The following is a 22324-nucleotide window of genomic DNA, read 5'->3' on the forward strand; positions in this document are numbered from 1 at the left end:
AAGAAAACTTAAGGGGAGAAACTTTTCTTTACATTGATTTCATCCCAGAGGGCTTTCATGCAGACATCCCCATAAATTTTTTGGAGCAGTGTCCTTTAGCCTGTTCCAAAAACAGGCACTTCAGAGACAGAATGCTTTAACAATTTACTGATATCTGTCATCCCCATTTTAAAGCCAAATACTGAAACTTGGAGTGACCTTTACCCATAAAAAAGTGTCAAGGATTAAAAGAGGGGTTTTGTTACTGCTACTTTTTGTGTCACTGCCAAGTCATACCAACCTTCTGGCAATTTAGGAGCCCTTTGCTTCCCTCTCTTCTTAGAGAACAGTGCCCTTATTTTACGTCAAGGCTACAGATTTACTTGTAACTTACTCTTTCCCTACAGATGCAAGTGGTGACAGAGTTAAAAACTGAACAAGATCCCAACTGCTCTGAAACTGATGCAGAAGGGGTGAGTCCTGCCCCTGTAGAATCTCAAACTCCAATGGATGCAGACAAGCAGGCCATTTACAGGTAGTAATGGACTCGTGTTCTGTCTTTTGAAGGGTAAAGAGTAGAGGATTTATTATTTTTTTTCAATAAATAATAATAACTAGCTTAAAATCAGATGATCTCTTGGCTAACTGTCTCCATGGTTTGCAGGGGGAAAAAAAATGAGATCAAATTAGCCTCACTGTCAGTCATCAGCCAAGAAAAAAAACTTCCCTAGATAGCAGGATTCTTTAATTTCAGTAGTTTTAATGGATGTTCTAATGGATATTTAGCAAGCTACCTTAGACTGTCAAACTGTGGTCACTATTTGTTAGACTGTAGTTTTTATCTTAAATGCAAGGTTTTTATTTTTATTGTAATTAGGGTGATCTTTGTTCCTTTTTTTTTTTTTTTAGCAGTAACAATCTATTGCCCAGTAATTAGCTCAAAAGGGATTAAATATTGATGTACAAACACACTAATTTGAGATTTTTCAGTGTTAAGTGCTGTGCTAAGCAGTTTGCTCAGTTTTGATGAGATTAAATGTTGTTTCACTTTAACCATTTTATAAAGGCAGAATTATTCAGGTTAAAAAAGAAAAGGGAAAAAATGAAAAAATGAACAAACAAACTACCAAAAAAAGCCAACCTGAAGCTGAAAGATGTATTCACTCATTTACAGACTTGTGCTAACAAAATCATCATCTCCTCAGAGCATGATTTCATAGGAGGCCTCTGAGTACAGCCTGGATACTATTTTCAATTCTTTGAAGTTATTTTGTGATGTATAAATATGGCCCACATTAAAGAATAAATGAACTTTGTCAGACTTCATTTAAATCTGCATTCATCCTGTTTGTAAATCCTAATTCTCGTTTCTCTTGCACTGTAATAATGTATCCCTTATTCAATTACAGTGAATTAAACAGTATGTCAGAGCTTTTGTGATCGTTCTCTTTATTTAAATATATTTAAATATATACCTATTTTAGTGCTGTATTTGCCTCTAGAGAGTGATAAATCAAAATGAAAATAAACTTCTATCATATTTTGCCACTACCAGTGGTGCTAAATGCAGTCTCTTCCAAGGCTTGTCACACTTCCATGAGTGACTGTGACCTCATCTGAGCTAGATGTCCTAATTTTCAGTGGTGTACACATAAGTGAAAATACTTATTCACATATTTAAACCTTTTTTCCTAGGCACCCACTATTTCCCTTGTTAGCACTATTATTTGAAAAATGTGAACAATCTACACAAGGCTCAGAAGGCACAACTTCTGCTAGTTTTGATGTAGATATTGAAAACTTCGTAAGGAAGCAGGAGAAAGAAGGAAAACCTTTTTTCTGTGAAGACCCAGAAACTGATAATTTGGTGAGTATAAGCTGCTTGTTTTATATCTGAAACAGTCATCACATTTGCATCTTCTTCCTAATTCCTGACCTCAACTGGTGCTTATAGTTTCTCCTCACATTTTTCTTCCTGTGAGAGACTCTTATTTATGTTAATGCAGAGAAACATTTTTTGAAGTTTGTTCTGACCCCTTTTTTTCTCTCTTATCTGTAAATTTACATTGGGCCCTTCCCAGTTGTTTCCTATTCTGAGCTGGCTGAGATCACTGTGTTGGAGACAAACAGAAACATGTCCTTGCCACAGCCAGGTTGACTCTGCATTTTCAATTTTAAAGTGTATAACATATATTTATAAAAAAACAGGTAATCAATGTAAATTTTTTCCAGCTGTTTTTTTACTCAGGGTTCATCTAATTAATGTGGGAGAAGAGCCCTTATAAGATTAGCTTAGAAACTCTTTACCATATACAAATTATTTCTCACATGCCACTGACTCCTTTAGGCTTTCTGAAAGTCCTTCCTGTGATGGATCTGTGATTTCCCCTCTCTTGGATATACTTGCCTTCAGTATTTTAGTTCAGAAATGAGAGTTAGTTCTGTCTTGCATGAAGCAGGTCTGCTGACTTCCTGAGCCTCAGGTTATTTGCTTCATTTGTAACTCTGGATTCAATACAAATATTCTGTTTTATCTCTCTAATCCCAGTTTCTTTGCAGAAGCACAGCTGAAATCTAGTAGGTGGGATGTAGTAGCTTGGGCTCAGTGGATGAGGAGAGAGCAGTGGATGTGATTGATCTTGAATTTTGGTGTCTCTTACGATGTCCTCGTAGACAAACCAATAAAGTATGGACTAGATAAATGAGGAGTGAGGTGGACTGAAAACTGGGTGAACTGCTGGGCTCAAAGGATTACTGGGAGGAGTGGCTGGTGCACAGTTGGTTCTGCCACCATTGAGAGGTGCTTTGTTGGCTTTGGAGAAGTAGGCAAACAGGAATCTCGTGGAGTTCCACAAAGGGAAATGCCAAGTCCTGTACCTAGGGAGCAATAATTGCCCTTCCACTGGTACACCCTGGGGGCCAACCCGCTGGAAAGCAGCTTTATGGGAAGGAATCTGACAGTCCTGGTGGACACCAAGACAAGTGGGAGGCAGCAGTGCATCCTTGAAGTAAAGGAATTCAACATACGCTGTGTTAGGAAGAGAATTGTCAGCAGGTTGAGGGACATGATCCTTTCCTTCTGCTTGGCACTGGTGGGACACTTCTGGAGTGTCCTCTCAGTGATGCCCAGGGAAAGGACAAGATGAAATGGACTTAAATTGAAACACAGGGAAGTTCCATTAAATCCTTTTTACTTTATGCGAGGTGGATTGAATAGTACAGGTTGCCCAGGGAGGTTGTGAAGTCTCCATGTGGGGATAGTCAAAACTCAGCATGGCCCTGAGGAACCTGCCCTTAGGTGACCTTGCTTTGAGCGGGAGTTCTGGATTAAACAGTCTCCAGAGGTCCCTTCCAACCTCAGCTGTTCTCTGGTTTCTGTGAGCCTCCAAATAATGGTTTCCCAAAGATCCTGAGTGCCTTGGCCTGTTTCCTGGGTGCTTTTGGTCGTACACGAACATTCTCTCAGGTCTGTGTTACTCTGGTAGTAGACAGGTCTGCTGTGTTTAAACAGTCCTTCCTTGTCAGTTGTTTGTGGTTTTGGTGGCGACAAAGTCTCTTGTTTCATGTGGTTTTCACCTCTGCTGATGGGCTGCACAAATCTGCCTGATTTTGCTTGAGGTGGATGAGGAAACATTTATGTCTTAGATCCTGTGGCTCCTGAGGTCAGTACCATCTTAAAGTAAAACCATGGTGCAAAATCAAAAATCTTTGGCGTTGAACTCATGTCCTGTGGTCGTTTTGTTAGCTGTGACTTTCTGTTACTAGAAGCCAAATGAAATCTGAGTGCAGCTCGTCCTCTGCCTGTCCTGGAGTCTGGGAACTCTGAACAGCTGACATTCTGTCATGCTGATCATTTTGTCTGGGGCAATGAGCAGAAGAAGAGTTTCTGTCAAGTAGTGAACTGGCTACTATTGTTTTTAGTCTCTTCTTCAGCTTGAAATATTGGTGCTTGCACAGAGAAGGCTGCAGATGGGCAGTTTTTTTCTGCCTTGTGTCAAATAAATATATACATTTTTACACAGATTAAAAATGTCTTTTTTCTGTAGAGAGGGCCTCTACTGTGAACCTTTGTTACATCTTCTGTTGTTCTGTCCTTCCCTTTTTAACTACCAACATTAATTCAACTGTTCACTTGAAAGGAGAAGCTGTTGGGGCTGATAATTAGAACGGGCTAGAAGGGTGGAGCAGGTAGGCCAGACAACTGCTTGCTTTCCACCTGGATCCAAGAGAGTCAGACAAATCAGTTGTAAATGCTTCCAATTGTTCAGCTTGGAGTCAGAGCTAAACCGGGATAAATTGAGTATCACAGTACTCTAAGGAGCCAAATTCAAGTCCTATCTGCAGAGTCACAGTAAGGAAATTGGCCATAATTCAGCTGGTTTGGTTTGATGTAAAACTCACCCGCACTTCACGTTTTTTGTGATGGAACTTTAAACTGATGGCTTCAAACCAGCAGAATATAATTTCATTCTCTGTGCTGCCTGCTGGCTAATTAACCAGATGACAGAAATTATGAAAGGTCACAGATGATGATTGTAGGGGTCACTTACAGTCCTGGCAGCGTTCCACATTGTGCTCTCGCTTGCATATTCCAAAGGAAGAGCTTGGTTTTCATCCAAAGGAATGTTAACCTGGGTGGTGCAGGCTTTGGATCAGTGTGACCAGAAAGGAAGTTCATTAAGAGCAGTGTGTGGTTGTTCCAACTTGAGTAGCTCTAAAGATACAGTCGAGATTACCTCATTACTTGGGTATTATGGTTCTCATTCTGAATTAATTGGTGGCTTCCTGCATTGTTAGTATAAAGGATTCCAGCGCTGGGAAATACAGGTAGCATCCACCTGAAACTTAATTTTAAGGACACCCACATATTGTTAAGCCTGGCCTGTAAACCAGGTTTCAGACTTTATTGTCTAGATGGAGGCATTCTGTTCCTTCCAGTTAAACGCTCCAACAGCATAAATGGATGATCTTGAAGCAGCAAGGCAAAGGGTTGTGGTCAACCCAGAAATAGTGTTACCAGGCCTCTTATTCTGCAGTGTCTTTACCAAGTCTGACGTTGTCAGGCACGTGGTCAAAGCAGGGTTTTTGCAGTGAAATGGATAAGAACATTTCTGTAACTGTTGGCTTCTGGATGGCTCAGAACTTTGGTATTAGGCTTCAGCATATTTAAGAGAGTGAGAATTTCTCAGAAGAAATTACAAGAATTTGAAAAGATGTGGAAAAAGTTACACTTCCTTGTGGAAGGTGTTTTCCACTTAAATGGTTTTTTAGGATACTCCCTGAAATGACATGGATTAAGTTTATGTTTTATTTGGGTTAAGTTTATTTTTTATTTGGTTTATTGCTGTGTTCCTGTTTTTTTTCTCTCTATTTGCATTCATGTAATAGAGTCAGCAATGGTTTGTGTTCAAAACCTGCAGCATTTAAAAAAAAAAAAAAAACAACCACAAAATTGTCCTGTGGCTTCCCTGAAGTGTGAAGTTTCAGTTGTTGTCTCTTCCTGCATTTCAGAGGTGTCTAAGATGCCTCTTTTCTTTCCAAGGAAGAGCATATAGGAGGAAAATGCAAAGTTCAGTTCTGAGATCAGTTGAAAGAAAACTGAGAAGCTTCATTTTCTGCTCCTGGACACTTTTTATCAGCTTGCTCTGAGGTGTAGGAGGTCTTGACGTTCTAGGTACGTGTGTATTTTAATGCAGATTCATCTTCCAGTCAGGAGAGGCAGTTGTCTTTGGACTGGAACTCTCCCCTGGGTTCCAATCCATCCCAAATAAATACACAAAGGAAGTGGCTTTTCTATGGTAGCTACATTTGCTCTTCAAGAACTGTTGGCTGCAAACAGAACTTTGAAACTTTTCCCTTCTGACTCCACTGACTAGCCATTTGGGCTTAGATTATTCAGAGAGGTAAAAGGGAGCTACAATTTTATGGTCTGGGTTTTTTTGCAGTAAGGATTTAGCTCTTATAGATGTGCCTGGCACAGCGTGTTGAACCAGAACTGTCCTCTATCTTGGAATGTCCTCTGCAGGTTTCTTCCAGTTTTCAATGATTTTGTTCTCTTTTCTGAGTCTTGGTCACTTGTTGTGTCTCTGTTGATGTTCTCTGAACTTCATGAAAGTGCTGATCAGCTGCAAGAAACGCAGCTTTAGAGGGGACCTCATCAATAAGTGTCTGCAGGGAGGGGGCAGAGGATGGACCAGGCTCTGCTCGGGGGGGCCCAGCAATGGCACAAGAGGAACAGGCAGGAACTGATGCCCAGCAAGTTCCACCTGGACAAGAGGAAGAACTTCTTCGCTGTGCAGTGACCCAGCACTGAACAGATTGTCCAGAAAGGATATGGAGTCTCCTCCCTGGGGATATTCCAGACCCATCTGGACACAATCCTGTGCCATGTGCTCTGGGATGGCCCTGCTGGAGCAGGGAGGTTGGACCAGATGACCCACTGTGGTCCCTTCCAACCTGACCCATCCTGTCCTGCAGACCTTCCCTTTTGAAATCCTACTCCCTGTGGGAATGAAGTTGAAGCTGAAGGCTGTGCTTGTGTTTTACTTACTAGACTGGAAGTGTGCTTTCTTTTCTAAGCTTTAACTGCCTCCTTATGTTTTTTGGAATGTTATTTGCATCCACCTTAGTACTTACATAAAGCATCAGTATCAGATGTGTGTTTGCAGCAAATTCTGCTCTGTATCACTAGCCAGAGGTTCCCAAGTGCACATTCTTCTTTCTGGAAATTCTCATCTTCCAGCTCAGTGTCCTCATTACATGGAGTATCATCTGTTGGAGCTTCATTCCCTTCACCCCTTCCCTTTGCCATCTCTACCTCATTTTCACAGATAAAACGGATCTTGGAATAAATCAATGCTCTAAACTGCTCTTTTTTTTTTTTTTCCTCCATTTATATCCTTTTGTGCTTAGGACTTAGACATGGAGGAACCTGACTGTGTGAGAGGTTTTTCAGCATGAGTGTTTGCATCTCTGGGTTGTTCCTACCTCTTGAGTAACTTCTGTTCAGAGTAAACTCTCCCCCCATTTGGGTGACTTTTTAAATTACCCCACATTCACAGGACCACAGGATGGTTCAGGTTGGACAACAAGCTCATCAAGAGGTCTGCAGTCCAACCCCCTGCACAAAGTAGGGTCAGCTGTTAAGTCAGAGCAGGTTACTTAAGGCTTTGTCAAATCTAGAAGCAGTACAAAACAAGGAGTGTTAAACATGCTCTCACTTTTGTATTTGAACAGGACACTCACTGACTTTTTTGAAGACCCCTCAAGTTTTTTGTTTCGTTCGGGGTAAGGATTTTTGGTTCAGTACCCTCTTCTCTAAGACTGTCCTATTGAATTCTTAGCTGTGTCAGGGTAAGTTGTAGTGGTGAAGCCAGCTGATGTAATTTGAATATTCTTGGCTGAACAAGTCACACATTCCTGGCAAGTTTTCTTACTATTTTAATGTGCAGAACTGTCTCATAAACCTGTAGTTATACCTTTCCTAGCTATGTCTGGTAGCTGAGAACTCAAAATAGGGGAAAGAGGTTTTTCAAATCAAAACAAGTGAAGACAAAATATCCCCTCTCCCAGAGTTTGTGTTCTTCCCCTGAAGACCTAAATCACCCCAGGAGAGTTTGGGTCAGGGAGGTAGGTGAGCTGTGAATGAATTTTAATTGTTTGGGTTTTTTTGCGAATGGAGAGAGTTATTTGGGTGAGATTATGTGTCAGTGTATGGAGATTCTTTCATGTATGTTGTCTGAAATTATAGGCCATGTTTATTTCTACAGCTGAGAAAACTGAATCAATTGACATATAAAAATCTATCGTCCTGTGGCATATTCCATCCAAGAGCACTAAAACCCAAAAAACATGGTTGTAGATTTTGAAGTTGTGTCTTTTAAGAACACAGGAATGAACTATTACTGCTGCTGTGGCCTGTCTGAACATTTCTTTGTATTAATTTTCTTCAACATGGGTGATTTTATCAGGAGTTCTTGATTTTATTGTTTTTTTGGGTTTTTTGTTTGTTTGTTTGTTTGTTTTTTGTGCTTGTTTTTTTTGTGCGTGTGTGTGTGTTTTTGTTTTTGTTTTGTTTTTAGTTTCAAGGAAAAGGTGAATTTCTGCTGACATGGAACTTTGGTCCACCCATGCTGCAAGAGAGCAGGAGCCATATGGCCACAATTAGTATAGTTGTAAATTAATTAATAAGTCCTGGTGACAGGCATGGCGTACTTACAAGGTTTTGTTTGCCTTCTAGCACAGCTTCCTGCAAGAGTAGTGTGACAGTGACAGTCTCTGGAGAGACCTGGATAGTGTTACTGATTCTTGATTTATGGTTAATTCTGACTTTAATTCAGTTATCACTTCAGGTATTGGCCATCAGTTTGAAACTAAAATCCAACTGAAGGAAGGACTTTTATTTTTCCTCCTGTGAGAAAAATCCAAACACATGCTGATAAATAAATAATACAAATATGGGTAATGTTTTAAGGAAAAAAAAAACCCTCTTGACCGAGCAAAACTAATCCCTAATATAGTTAAATATTATGTGTCCAAAGGCATATTTTTGCTACCTCAGGTTTAGCTGAATGTTTAAAACACTCACTGACATATGTGCAGTGTGTTGATCTGCAGCATACGAAGAATTTTCTAGTTTAAGCTTTATTTTGTCTCTGAAACAGGGTACGCTTAGACATGGAGGACCTTTGTTTTGTGTTAAAATCTAATTAAATTTGCATGGTTTAACTTTGTTGTGTTTGAAGGTACTTAAACACAGTTTAAACAGCAACCTGGGCTGGTTTAGAAGATCAGTGTTTTACGCCTCAGTGCTGGGTCGTTGCACTTATTATTTCAAAGGCTTTTGGTATCATAGGTCCAAAGAGTTACCAGATACTAATTTGGATCCACTGCCTCACATCTACAGCTCAGATTTTTCTGCAGCTGTGCTTTGAAAGATACGTGTAATTTTTTTTTTTTCTTTTTAGCCCTGAGAAGAAATAAGGTTTTCTTTCTTTTTTTTTATCTCTTCCTTTTTTTTCCCCTCTTGTTTATTTTAACATACAATTGTCTATACTGGGTGAGTGTCCTACAACTGGAATACCTTCTGCTGGAAAAACAGGGAGAAGATCTGTCACAACGAAAGCTAAATTGTCATGGTGATGAGGGGAGCACATCCAAACGTTTTCCTGCCTTGGTCTCTTCCAGGTGCTTTGAAAAAAAGGCAACTTCACCTCCCAATTTGCTTCTTGAGTTAGAAGCAATAGGTGGATTAGTTCATAAGGCATCATTGCTGGTCACTGGATTCAGAGCTGTGGCCAGGGAAATGACCCTTCATATAGGAGGAGTTTTTCCAAATAATTACAAAATCAAGCTCTGCACTTTGCCTCAAAATTATAATTACTCAGTTTCATAAAACCAAAGGGTATTTCTCTTGGAGATTTAACATAGCACATAATTGTTGGGGGTGGCATGCTGTGTGAAAAATAATTACTTTGCTAATGTGTTGTGTACATATTCGAATGCCCTGGATTTCTTACTGCTTCATGAAAATTTAGACCATCTGGGTTTGGTTTTGGCTTTTGATCTTCTGCCATGACCCTTACAATCACCTCAGCTATTTTTATGCAGTATGTAATGCCACTGGTTATCCAGGCTTACAAGTCTTTTTTCTTACAGTAAGCATGATAAGTCTTCTTACCACATACATATCTCCTGCACTTTGATTTTTGTTTAAACGTGTCGGGTTTTTATTGAGCTTAGTGCTTTTTATTTGATGGTTTATGTTTCAGAACCAGTCTCCTCACCTGAAAGTTCTTACAAGGTTTTTACCTGAGAGTTGTTCATCTTTGACATGCCCTTGCGGAGGAACTTAAATAAAAGCTGTAGGACTGAAAAGCTGTTTGATTACTTTAAGCTTTGTTGAGCAATGTGACAAAGCTTGGGACCTCTTTATTCTAATTTAATTGAAAAATAGAAGCTGTTAATTTTTGGTTACGGGTGAGATGACAGGCCATTTCCTGTATTTTTACCCTCCCCAGCAGTCTGTGGGACAAATTGATGATGAAATCACAGGAGGGTCTTCTCAGTGTGTCTCACACTCATCTGTACACTTTTGGTCTCCTTGGGTCAGGGTGCGACGTGGAGCTGGAGCTGATATCTCTGATTTATAGAGCTCAAGACAACTGCTGGTGGCCAAGCCTGTCCCAACCTTTCTTTCCAAATAACACGTGTGGGTGGGATCACTTTTCTTCACTTTCATTCTTGGGTGGTTTGTGGCACGGAGTTGTTGGATGGGGTTAAAGATCATCCCGTGCCCTGTGACACCTTCGCTGTGCTCTGCCTTCCTAATGTGCCTCATGTGACAAAGGTCACGTTGTTGGCCTGTTCTGCTCCCCCTGTGTGGTAGTTGGCTTATGTTCCTTTCACCTTTCAGGCCTTAGCAATTAGTAATTCTGCTTTAATTGGGTGATCTTTGGCACTGGAAAGTGGTGTTTTGCTTACATCTCACATCAAATATTTTTTTTTTAATTAACAGTTATTTTGTTTCTAACGGGGTTTTTTTCCCCCAATTCCTCTCCCTTAGATGGTAAAAGCAATCCAAGTTCTTCGTATCCATCTGCTTGAGCTGGAAAAGGTTAATGAGCTCTGCAAGGATTTCTGTAGTCGTTACATTGCCTGCCTGAAGACAAAAATGAACAGTGAAACTCTCTTAAGTGGAGAGCCTGGCAGTCCTTATTCACCTGTGCAATCTCAGGTATGTTCCACATACATCTGAGTGTGGTTTTGCTTAGATTTCCTTAGGAGCTTACAGCTCCACTTCTCTTGCTATTAGTTTGCAAACAGAGTTTCTGCAATTTCCTTTCTCAAATCAGTTACTAAGAGTAGGAAGAGCTATTTTATTATTTTTTTGTGTGTGTGTGCACTGCCTGATGGACAAATTTGTTCAAATATGCCAGAACATGGGCTCAGTTTTTTATTGTCCGTCATGCTTTTATGATTTTCCCCCAGTTCAGCAACTGTAAATAGTCAGAATAGCCTGGATTTGCTGTTTTGTTGGAAGGAGGGTAGGAAACAGAATACAAAGGAGAAGAAAAAGATGTCCATATTAAGAAGGTCTCCTTCGTCTAATTTGCTTCACTGAAATACTGAGGTGACTGATACACTTTATACACAGTCTGGAACAAACAGACAATGTCTGATGAATTATAGTTGCAATGTTGGAGATGTCTGTCATTGCTTGTCACCCCTGGTAAATGTGTAATTATGGAAAGGACCCATTTCTATACATAGGAACCTCAGTTTATATATTGTTGACATCGCTAAATGCAACAGCCAGTTGCTTTTTTTGGTAGTAAATTGGTAACAATTAACAACAGTTTGTACGTTATGGTTGACATCTTTGCTGTTAAATGCTGCAAAGTGAGCCCTGACACCCAAGTACCTACAGGATAATGAGTCTTGAGGGATGGCCCTTCTCAGAATTACTCACATGTCTGATGCTCTGTATTCAAAAAAGCCTCAGTGACTTTTAAACTCCACCTTCTGGACTCCTTCCTTAGGTTTCAGTGTGGAAAGGAGATTCTAAAATCAGACCAAAAAAAAAAACCTTTTAAAGGTGTTTTTTGTACGTCTCCTACGTTTTACATTTGCTATCAAAAGAAATTATTCATACTTATTAAGGAATGTGTAAGAGTTTGCCTGGTCAGGGTTGAATAAGAACTATATTGAGCAGAATAAAACATACTGGGCATCTTGAATACTTAATAATTTTGAAATTGATGGAATTAAGGTAATAACTAAAATTCTAAAGCTTTGATGCTTGTAATCAGAGCATCAAGGGTCATTTCATCTGTCCTTTTTCCCTTGTGCTTTTGGAAACTGTTTCTCTTGCTATTTATATACCCAGAACTAGAATTTCTGAAGGTAGTTTTACATCTAACAGTTGCTTTCATGAGGGTTTTCAAAGGTAATGGTTGGTGATAATGAGGAAGTTAATGTAGCTAATGATGAACCTCTAATGAAGTCTCCCTTTGAAGGTAGTCCTGTGATTAAGCTCCAAATGTGTTTTAGAACCAAAAATGCATAATACAAAATACAAAAATACACAAGCATGGTTTATCTCCTTACAAACAAACAAACAAAAAAGTTTAAAAAAAAATCCAAGCAACTAATTGCTTTATTTTTTCCTAGCAAATTCCAAGTGCCATTGCAGGCACACTCAGTCCCCAAGGGATTATGGTGCCAGCATCAGCATTGCAGCAGGGAAATGTAACTATGGCAACAGTAGCAGGTATGACAAAGTAAAAACAACTGGCACCTTGCTTTTCGTGTTGGCTTATTTAGTAGTTGTTTCAAAAAATACACAAAGACTTTTACAAAATGTGTTTTAATACCTGAAAAGTTGTTATAATACAGTCAGGTGCTTTACTGTTTTATGAAGGTTTGTTTTAATTTTTTGTATACCAAGTATGACTATGTGAGTGGCACTTAATTGTATATAGTATTAAGAGATCTTCCTGTACAACACTACAAAGAGATTTTAGAGACCTTCTTCCCCTTTAAAAAGAATTCTATTTGACAAAAAACAGGCATTACCTAAAACATTTCACTTGTTGGCTGCCTCAGGCTCCCTGGAGTTGGGAACCACACCTGCAAGTCTGTCCTGGTTGTCCTGCTATTGTAGAAATTAGATTTTAACTGAAACATTTTATCTTCCTTCTAAGCAGGGTTTTAAAACAAACCCAGCTGTCTGCCCTAACCATTGCACTCACATAGGTGTGGTTTTGGTGTTGAGACGCTTTTTGAAGACTTGAAACAAAACAATTTTTTTTTTATAGCCTGATAATCGTGGCATTTTCCCTTGAAAACAGATTTAGGATGCCTAAAATACAGGGAAATATAATCAAATTTCCTACAGTCTTCTGTGGATGGAAGAAAGTTTTAGTGTAGCGAAGAGCACATCTTAGGTGCTTACTAGAAAAAAAATTGAGTAAATATATTATCAAAAATCTTGTGTTGCCTGCAGTGCTGATGCCTTTATGTGTTTAAAGAGAATAATGCTTGAAGGGCTGTCACTCACCTGCAATCTGTGTTGCTGTTTTGCTTTAAGGGGGGACGGTGTATCAGCCAGTCACGGTGGTCACTCCACAAGGCCAGGTGGTGACACAGGCGCTGTCACCTGGGACTATTCGGATCCAGAACTCTCAGGTTTGTTTCATGGGCTTCACAGAGTAGTTATTCTGGGTTTCAGGTAGATCTCCAGTGGTTTTAAGAGGTTTGGTTTAAATTTGGCAGGCTGTCAGAACTAGCTCTGTGTACTCACACGTAGTAACTCGTGTAAAATTAGTGCAAGCGCTGCTGTAGGAGTTACAGGTTGTGTAACATGGCGTAATCTGGAGATCCCAGACAGAGCTCCCTTGCCACATCATAGTTCCTACCTGTTAAATGTCTTTTTTAACGATGGCAGAAGAGTATAGGTACATGGAAATAAGGATAAAAAAGGAAAAAAAAAAGAACTAAAATTAAAACAAAACAAAACACCTCTAACCTCCTCCCCCAAGAAAAAAAACGAAACACAACTCTCCAAAACAAAATCCCCTTTGAATTAGACACATCTTCAATTTGTACAACTTTTTAATTGTTGAATGAGGTTTATGGCTGGATAGATTTACTGGATTGCATTACGGTGCCACACTGCTGTTGTGAGAATTCTGACTTTTTTTCTAGTGATGGCAACCACTGGTACTGTGGAACTGTATGTACTTCAGAGTTAGTCTATTTTGGGAAGCATTTTTGCTGTAAAACCTTGAAGATACTCAGTTGAGGCTATGGGAGATCCTCACATTTGGCTCACTGTGTCACACCCTATAAGATAAGGGCCAGCACTCTTTTGGGGGAGGCTCCCGAGGGCTGGATCTGGAGAATTCAAAGGAACAACCAAGGAAAAGGAAACATGAAAACTAGACCATCTTTAGCTGCAGAAAACCTTGCTAGCTTTCTCTTGGAGCTGGAAGTGGTAAATCAAATCTTCCAGGAATCTGGAGTCAATTAAAAATGTGAATGAGGAGCTACCATCTCCACAGAATCTGTTGGTAATCACTGACTCACTGGCTTCTTTTCTTCCTTATTTTGACTTTCCAACCAAAAAAAGCATGCACAGAATGTTCTTTTATTTGGCAGGAGCATATATGTACTTGCCTAGAACACATACAGTTCTGGCTTCAGACACCTTGCAGAAAGAAATGTGTAAAATTACTCTCCTATACTGAAGTGGTTTTGAAGAAAGATGTTTTTTATACTTCTTATGGCAAAAAGAAATAAATACTGAGTGGAAAATAATGCCTATAGTCTACAAACAAAAAAAAAGGACTTGACCTTCTATACACATCTGTGACTACTCTTGATGTTAGTAGGAATCTCCAGTCCCACCTGTGCATAGGTTTGGACCTGAATTCCATAGAAAATCCTTCTTCAGTTTCTTCTTTTTGAGTGTTTCACAATGCTGTGGAGGTAGGGAAAAGTAAAGGTGGAGAGCTGTTGAAAGATCATTATAAAGCCTTCATATACAAGCAGATTATTTAGAATGTAAAGCATTATTTTGGAGATAAAAGTGTGCTCCCAATATATATTTCTTATAATTAAATAGCTTAAATCTTGTTTAAAACTAGTTTCATACAGGAAACAGACATAATGATTGGCTTAAGAAATTGCTCCAGTTTGTCTGTAAAACCTGATTTAGAACGATTTCAGTTATAATTGTCTGAATTAGAAACTTATATGCAATTTTTATGCTGTTTCTCCTTCTCTCTGTGTAAGCATTTGAGAATGTATTCCTAAATGTTCAGATAACCAATGTGCAAATTATTTGCTGTATCCATAGAAAGTGAAAAAGAAAGAGAAAGAAATATTTAGGAAGTAGTAAGAGTGTTGTAAAGTTCTAGCATATAGATCTTCCTGCTCTTGGAGAATTTAGATGCATTTTTTAAGAGGACCTTTGTCATCATTGTTTGCAACTCTAGCATAATAATTAATTTTACTTTACCCTTTGTTTAAGTCTCAAATCAGTAGCATTTTGCAGCTTCCATAGTTGTTTATATTTGCACACGGTGAGTTTATTCAAAATATTCAATCCTAATTTCTTTTTGTTCAATACATGAGTTGCTCATTCATTGACACAGAACTATTAATTACTGTGCTAACTGCCTTATTTCTTCTAAATTTGTATGTGCAGCTTCAGTTGCAATTAAACCAAGATCTAGGCATCTTGCATCAAGATGATGGCTCATCAAAAAATAAAAGAGGAGTTCTTCCCAAGCACGCTACAAATGTGATGAGATCTTGGCTTTTTCAGCACATAGGGGTAAGGACTGAGCATGGTCAGGAGACACAGTTTTTTGTGTAACTCTTTTATGTGGTCTCTTACAACTTTGCTTTATAAAGAAGATGAATTTATTCTCTTGTCCTTTGTGTAATCTCAGTTCAGTTTTCCCTGAAGTCATTTGGAGTAGTTCCACGGTCTAATGTCAGTTGATTTCATTATTATTTTAATATATTTTAATAGGGATGTTACGTTTGTACTTCATGGTCTCAATAAACATTGTTAAAGGGAAGCTTTCTTCATTTCACTGTGCTGAGAACTTAACGCTCTCTACACCCTGGTTCATGGCACAAGGAAAAATAATTCCGTCTGTGTTTTGTGGTGTTTTGGGCATACTTTTGGTAGAGGAAAATTTTCAAATTTTCTGGCTTTATCTCCTTTCCAACAGTCCTAATGTGTACCAAGTGTGTTACTATCTACTTGTGCTTTCAACAGAACCTCTTTCCTTTGCATAAATACTTACCTGGAAAGGATAAACGGGCCTCAAGTTACATGACAATGTTTAGTTGATGGATATTTTGTATTTCACAGCCATTTCACAGCAGAAAACTGATACAGGGAAACTGCATGTGCGCCTCTCGTGTTACATACCCTGACTTCATCTGTTTAGTTCAGAGCAGCTTTATTTAACTGGAAAGTGCTTGTCAGTGCTCTCATATGACATTGCCTTTAGACAGCATAACTAATCAGATGTTATCACATGCTGTGTTGCCCTGGGATCACGCTGCTTAGTAAAGACTGCTGGCCATGGGAAGCTTTTTCTTCTGGATTACACATCAGTAGTTTAATGGTGTCGTAGACACTTTCAAGGATAAAATCAGTTTCGTGTAGTAAAGCGCCCCTTGTTAAATTATTTATATCTATAAAAGTTTGTGAGGTTTCTGAAGTCCGTGTTTTAATGAGTCAGATGGTCTTAATCCAGCAGCTTTAATCTGTTGTAATAAAGGAATTCTTATTTTTGATGAGGAGCAGCTTTAATCAGTCGTAATAAAGGAGCCCTTATTTTTGATGAGGAGATGAAACAAGCTTATGCCTTTTTTTGTTTGCTTTTTTGGCCTCTTTAGCATCCGTACCCAACAGAGGATGAGAAGAAGCAGATTGCAGCACAAACAAATCTGACACTACTCCAGGTTAACAACTGGTAAGAGCAAACCCCTTATTTAATATGTCATTATCTCCACGTGCTTACAGCATAGAAATAGGTGAGAGTGTAAGCTGGATATCTGGAACTGAACTGGCTGTTCTACATATGCTACAAAACCTGTGTGGAAATACAGGAGTTGTGCACTGATACAGAGACGTGTCATTTTCCTAAAGTATAATAATAGTCATGCCACTGAAATTATGTAAGGACTCCAGAAAACATTGCAACATTAAGGAATTCTGTTCTGTTGCTGAGAGAGATGGAAGAACTCTCCTTTCTCTTCTGCAAGTAAAGAAATGGAAGATGAAAGGTGTTCAGTGACCTGAAGCTCTGAAAAGGTTGCAAACATTTAAGAATTTACTGTCAACAGATATTGATTCTGGCCTTGCATCAAAGGATGCTCCTTTGAGCAGTGATGTCTGGAGAGTGGCAGTACCTCAGCTGCACTAGTTCGTGGTTCAGCATGTTTTAGCATGTTTTATCTTCACTGGAGGTGTAAGATAAGACACCTGCCCCCCCAGAAGAGAGGAGGGAAAGTGCCAGCACGCACCTATTCGGCCTGTGGGTTCAGTTCCTAAAATTACTGCAGCAAAGTCCAACAGGGATCTTCCTCAGATTTCAAAGAGGGCACTGGCTGAGTGGCTGCAGAGGGGTCCAGTGGGGAAATACTTAAGATAGTGACAGAACTCAGGTTCCAAAAGTGGAACAGTGTAACTCTGCCTGTGGGACATGTAGTCACGGAGCTCTGTGGCCTGGGATCTGACTGCTGTCTGTGAAGAGCATTTTATTACACCACGTGGACCTGCCAGCTGCAACCAACCTCCCTCCATTGCAGGCAAAGGTGTGTGTCCTGGCTGTGTTTTGTCAGATTCAGGGATGGTATCCTCACTCCCAGCTCCTTGGCACAGCTCCCTGCATCGAAGTTGATTCAGTTGATTGCTGGTAGCTAATGAGACGTTGTTTGAAGCGTTTTCTTGTTCACTAGCAGGAAGGGGAAGGGCAGCGATTAACACGCTAAAGTAAACAAGTGAAAACCAGGGAACGAAAAGGAATTGGGAAAGATCCGAAAAATGTGTTTGCTGTTGTCTCCTGGATCAGGAGCCAGCCCTTGGAAAGCCAGGGAGCCTATAAAATAAGTAATGCGGAAGCTCAAGGAAGTAAATGAAACCAGGCCAAACAAACTAGGTTAGGCAGGGGCTAGATTTTAGGTGGACCCTAATGAGAAGAGTATCAGCTTTCTGAGCTGTGCTTGTCAGCAAGTTTTCTGGTGCTTAGTTTTTAATAAGATCCTGAATTGTACATCAGTTGTGCTGTCTGGAGGATTTTTCCTTCTGAGGTGAGGGTGGGGGGGAAATGCTGCGAGCTGCAAAATGATGGAAGCACTTTCCTAGCTAGTTTGCCAAAACCAAAAGATGTGGGTATTCTAAAAGCAGAAAAAAAGCTTTAAAAAAAAAAAAAAAAAAAGAAGCCCATCTAATGGGCAGAAAGATTTATATTCCTGATTTTTGACTTTCCACTGCATGCTTTGTGCATGTGAGAGAGAATTCACAGCCAGCTGGTCACAAGTTCTCCTTGCCCTCGATTGTGTTCAGGTTTATCAATGCTAGAAGGCGAATTCTTCAGCCCATGCTGGATTCCAGTTGTTCCGAAACTCCCAAAACAAAGAAGAAAACAGCTCAGAACCGGCCAGTCCAGAGGTTCTGGCCTGACTCCATCGCCTCAGGAGTTGCTCAGCAGCAATCCAGCGAGCTGACCATGTCCGACGGTAAGGAGGGACCGGGGATAGTCAAATGGGAAATGGAGGGATTGGTGCCTTTTTGTGGGGAGGGGAACTTCTTCATGTCTCAGTATAAACATGGTTTTAATCTGGGAAAACACAACAGGAACGTGTGAATTTTTTTTCTCTTTATTGTCTGTGTTTTCAGAGGAATATTTTACTGGATTTTGTGCTGAGAGACTGTTGCTTTTGTCTCAAAAGTTATGAAACAGCAGAACAAAAGCGAGATGTACAGCTCTGATGTACAACTAAGGCCCCTCAGAACGTGTGTGCACGTCAGGAGTGTTCTCTTTGATGAGCACTACGGGGCTGCAGCTTCAGTGTCATTGCTGAGCATCTGCAATTCTACATCTGCCTCACGTGTTTTGAGGTGAACAGCGAGAGGCAGAGAGATGTAATAGAGTCTCCAAAGACTCTGGCTGAAGTAACTTTCTCAGCACCAGATCACACAAAAAGACCTAATTTCAGAAAGATAAATAGCTGCTTTAATCTCAGGATCACCCTTTCTGTCGTGCTGCCTGGTCATTTGTTCCTTCTCAGTTTGCAGCAACTTTTCCCTCAGCCTGTGCTGGACCTGACAACAGCTTTGTCCATTTAAATCTCCTTTAATCTCTATGAACACTCCCATTTTTCTGCAATGAATTAAGCTGGAATACTTTGCAGAAATGGTCTTGTGATGACTTGATTGGAGAATTGCTGCAGTGGGTGTCTGTAACACAGCTAAATTTAAGATTCCTGACCAACTTAATCCTGGCATTTCCTGATGTTTGAATGTTTGACGACCCATACGGCTTTTCTTTTAATTTAGTTTCTTAGGTTTTCTTCCTGTTGATTGGAAAAAAAAACCCTGTTATAAATAATAAATATGTATTACTTAAAACTGGAAAGCAAGAAAGATGCCGAATTACTGTGGTTGTGCTCCTGCAGGCGCCGTTGTCACCATTACAGCTCCAGTCAACATGAATGTAGACAGTCTCCAGTCTTTGTCATCTGATGGTGCTACTTTGGCTGTTCAGCAAGTCATGATGGCAGGGCAGAGCGAGGATGAGTCTGTAGACAGCGGGGAAGACGATGGAGGAGACCTCTCAACAACGAACATCAGCGGGCTGGTCTTGGATAACAGCGATTCTCTGCAGTAGGAAGCGAGAGAGCGTGACGAAACACTTAGGAAGAAAAAAAAGAATGGACTGACTGACTGACTTTTTATAGTTTGCACAGCAAACATTTTACACAAGTTTTATTTCTAATATGTTTTATATGTAGATATAGAAGGGTGCACTTTTTTGTATTTCATAGTAAGCTTAAAGAGTGTTTTTGCAGGTGCAGCAACTTCTTTCAAATGTGGATTGTTTTTTTTTTTTTCCCGGTTCTTTTTTCCTTTTTCTTATTTCAGAAAATTATATCTAGTAATATAAAGAACCACGTAAGCACCCCTTTGTTCTATGAATTGGAAGTGCTGCAGTTTCTGATGAATTATGCAGTTTCAATTAGTGCTGTTATTTAACACAGCTTTGGATGGGCAGGTGATGTAAATTTAAAGCATGTGACACTAGTGTGTGAAACTTGATTATTAAGTTAGATGCATATATTTGAAAGATGCTTCTGCACCTTAAAAACTGCTAGTCTGAGGTGGACAGCAACACACATAAAAAGGAACTGTTGATGTGTGATTCAGTAGAGAATGTATGGCAATTTAAATAAGTTTAGTTTCTCTCATAGTCCGTGAGCCTGTTTATCATTTGCTATAAAAACTCCTATTTTTACCTTGCTGGGGTTATTGGATAAAAAAAAAAAATATTTTTATAAATTCACTAGAAATTGGGATGATGACTGTATTAAGCAGGAGGAGGAGGAAAAAAAAAATTTCCAGAGGGGAAAAATAAATGTTTAGTATTCCTATTTGGAAGGTCTGAAAACTGACCCAATTTAATAAACATGCCTACAGTAGCATTCTATGATTCTCAGCTATCCCACGGTGATATACTATATTTGATAATAGCATAAGAAGGGCCCACTGTTTGATGGGATTTTGATATTGTCAAACATTGATTTATATTATGTGTAAACTAATATTCAAATTACATAACTCTGTATCTAGACTTGTATCTGAAAATATTTGCTAAATGACTATTCAGGTAAGTAAATTCAAATACCCACAACTTTTCCAGTTGCTAGAGGAACTTAACAGTTTATAGTTTGTACAACTGAATCTGAAAAAAAAAAAAAAGAAAAGCTGCCTACTATACAGTCATGAATTCTGCTATTTTATTGCATTTGAAATATTTTCCCCTAATACGAAAAGAAATATAACTTATGGATTTATATAAAAATTTCTTCAAATCTGAAGTTTACTACCAGAATATACAGCAGGCTTTATTAGAGTAGAAAACCCTTGTGTGTCATTTAAAAACGAAGAGCTGTTGTGAAAACAGCTGGGTTTTTTTTTGGTTTTGGGTTGTTTGTTTTTTTTTTTTTTTGTGGTAACAGTTCATTTCTTTAATTTTCCCAAAGTTTAAAGTCTGTGTCTGTCTATCCACGAACTTTTGGAACTTTTGTATTTCCCTTTGTCAAGTACAAATAACAGACTCCGGGAGCCTCGTGGTATGATCAACGTCCCCTTTTTAATCCTGTTTGTCACAGTGTTGGGTTAGATCAGAACGTCCTTCTGGTTTAGGGCAGATCTAGTTGCGTTTCTGATGGTGACAGGGGAAAAAAAAAATGTTAGCTTTTAGACATTGTATTTGAACAAAGCCCTTGGACAGGTGCAAATATTTAATTGAATACCTAATTTGTGCTTCACAGGGCACTCAGGCGCGTGTGCTTCGGTCCCGTTGATTTTGGTAGGATTAACACACCTGCTCTTGGACGTGCCTGAATGGTTGGAAGGTGGTCACTGCAGATTCCAAAGCAGGTGTGAGTTGATGTGAAGAAAAACTTAAGGAAGAAATGTCAGTAGCGCTGCCACGTGCACGTGGAAAATAATACTAGTTTTCAGTGACTGGTAGCTGTTTAAAAAAAAAAAAAATTGGTGTTGGTTTTACTCAACACGAGTGATGTTTCTGCTGTGGCACTCACTTATTCCTGGCTGAGGATCTTCCTTAGTTCAAATGCTGTGACGATCTGCTCCACTGGAGTGGTAATTCCTAAAGAACTTGTTTTCTTCTGACTTCTCTGCTTTGCCACCGATGTGCCATGTTTGTTAAACAGCAAGGTAAATGAATAATGAAAGGTTTAATTAGGAAGGTGTTGACATAGCATAACTATTTCAAAGGCTGTCGTCAAATCCGGTTTGACCCCAAAACATTTTAAAGGACAGAAACCACGTATGAATCCTGCTCCTTTGGAAACATTCAACCTACTGCCCCTGCAAAAGATAACTGAGATTACTGGAACAGAGAGACAGATTTTGTATTTTTAATTGTTTTTGATTTAACTCCAAAAGTGCTTCATCACCCCCGCAGTTTCCATTATACAGCAGGTCATGTTTGTTGGTTGGTTTGGGGTTTTTATACAGCCACCTTTGTTCATGTTTAGTAGACCTTTAATCCTTGTACTTGCAGGCAGAGGAATAATCTGCTTTTCAGTGAGTACAGGACAAACACCTGCTCTTCCAAATCAGGCTGTGCTGGAGCACCAGGCTGTTTTTCACCATCTCCTTTCCTTCCCTGATCAGCTGTTGCTGCCTCAGGCTTTGCCCATCCTGCTTCCAGGTGGGCTTGGGAGCAGCTCATCCAGCTGATCCCGGGGGTAGCAAACAGCCAGCAGGGAAGGGAAGGGCAAACCAAAGTGGACAAAACTTCCATGCTTTGGAGGTCACGTGGCAATGGGCCTTTGCCCACACCTCGAAACTATGAGGACTGAGATCCTAAAAAGAGAGAAGGCCTTAAAGCAATTTAGTGTCTATACAACCAACTGGAAGAGGCTTCAGGAATACAGGAATATGTTGTTATGTGCCACTTGGAACTCAATTGGAAACAACCAGGCCTCAGGGTTTGCAAACTCCTGAAAGTTTATTTTTCAGAGAGAAGCCATTATCTAGTTAGCTTTTTTTTTTTTTTTTTTTTTT

General features: G+C 39.6%; 1 protein-coding gene across 2 annotated transcripts in view; it reads left to right on the forward strand.

Moving 5' to 3' along the window:
• The window catches only part of PKNOX1 (PBX/knotted 1 homeobox 1), a 39057-nt gene extending 18503 nt beyond the window's left edge, over window positions 1-20554 (forward strand). For both annotated transcript variants that reach the window (XM_027902669.1, XM_027901882.1), the window contains 9 exons: window positions 387-514; window positions 1675-1846; window positions 10544-10714; window positions 12151-12250; window positions 13070-13167; window positions 15191-15319; window positions 16402-16478; window positions 18074-18246; window positions 19186-20554. In XM_027902669.1, the coding sequence (XP_027758470.1) occupies window positions 387-514; window positions 1675-1846; window positions 10544-10714; window positions 12151-12250; window positions 13070-13167; window positions 15191-15319; window positions 16402-16478; window positions 18074-18246; window positions 19186-19397 (1260 nt within the window). In that variant the 3' untranslated portion in view covers window positions 19398-20554. The remainder of the gene's footprint in view (window positions 1-386; window positions 515-1674; window positions 1847-10543; window positions 10715-12150; window positions 12251-13069; window positions 13168-15190; window positions 15320-16401; window positions 16479-18073; window positions 18247-19185) is intronic.
• The last annotated feature ends 1770 nt before the right edge of the window (window positions 20555-22324 follow it).

This window comes from Empidonax traillii, unplaced genomic scaffold (genome assembly GCF_003031625.1).
Source record: "Empidonax traillii isolate 1590-97213 ecotype Southwest subspecies unplaced genomic scaffold, ASM303162v1 scaffold1:size7828297, whole genome shotgun sequence".
Classification (NCBI taxonomy): Eukaryota; Metazoa; Chordata; class Aves; order Passeriformes; family Tyrannidae; genus Empidonax; species Empidonax traillii.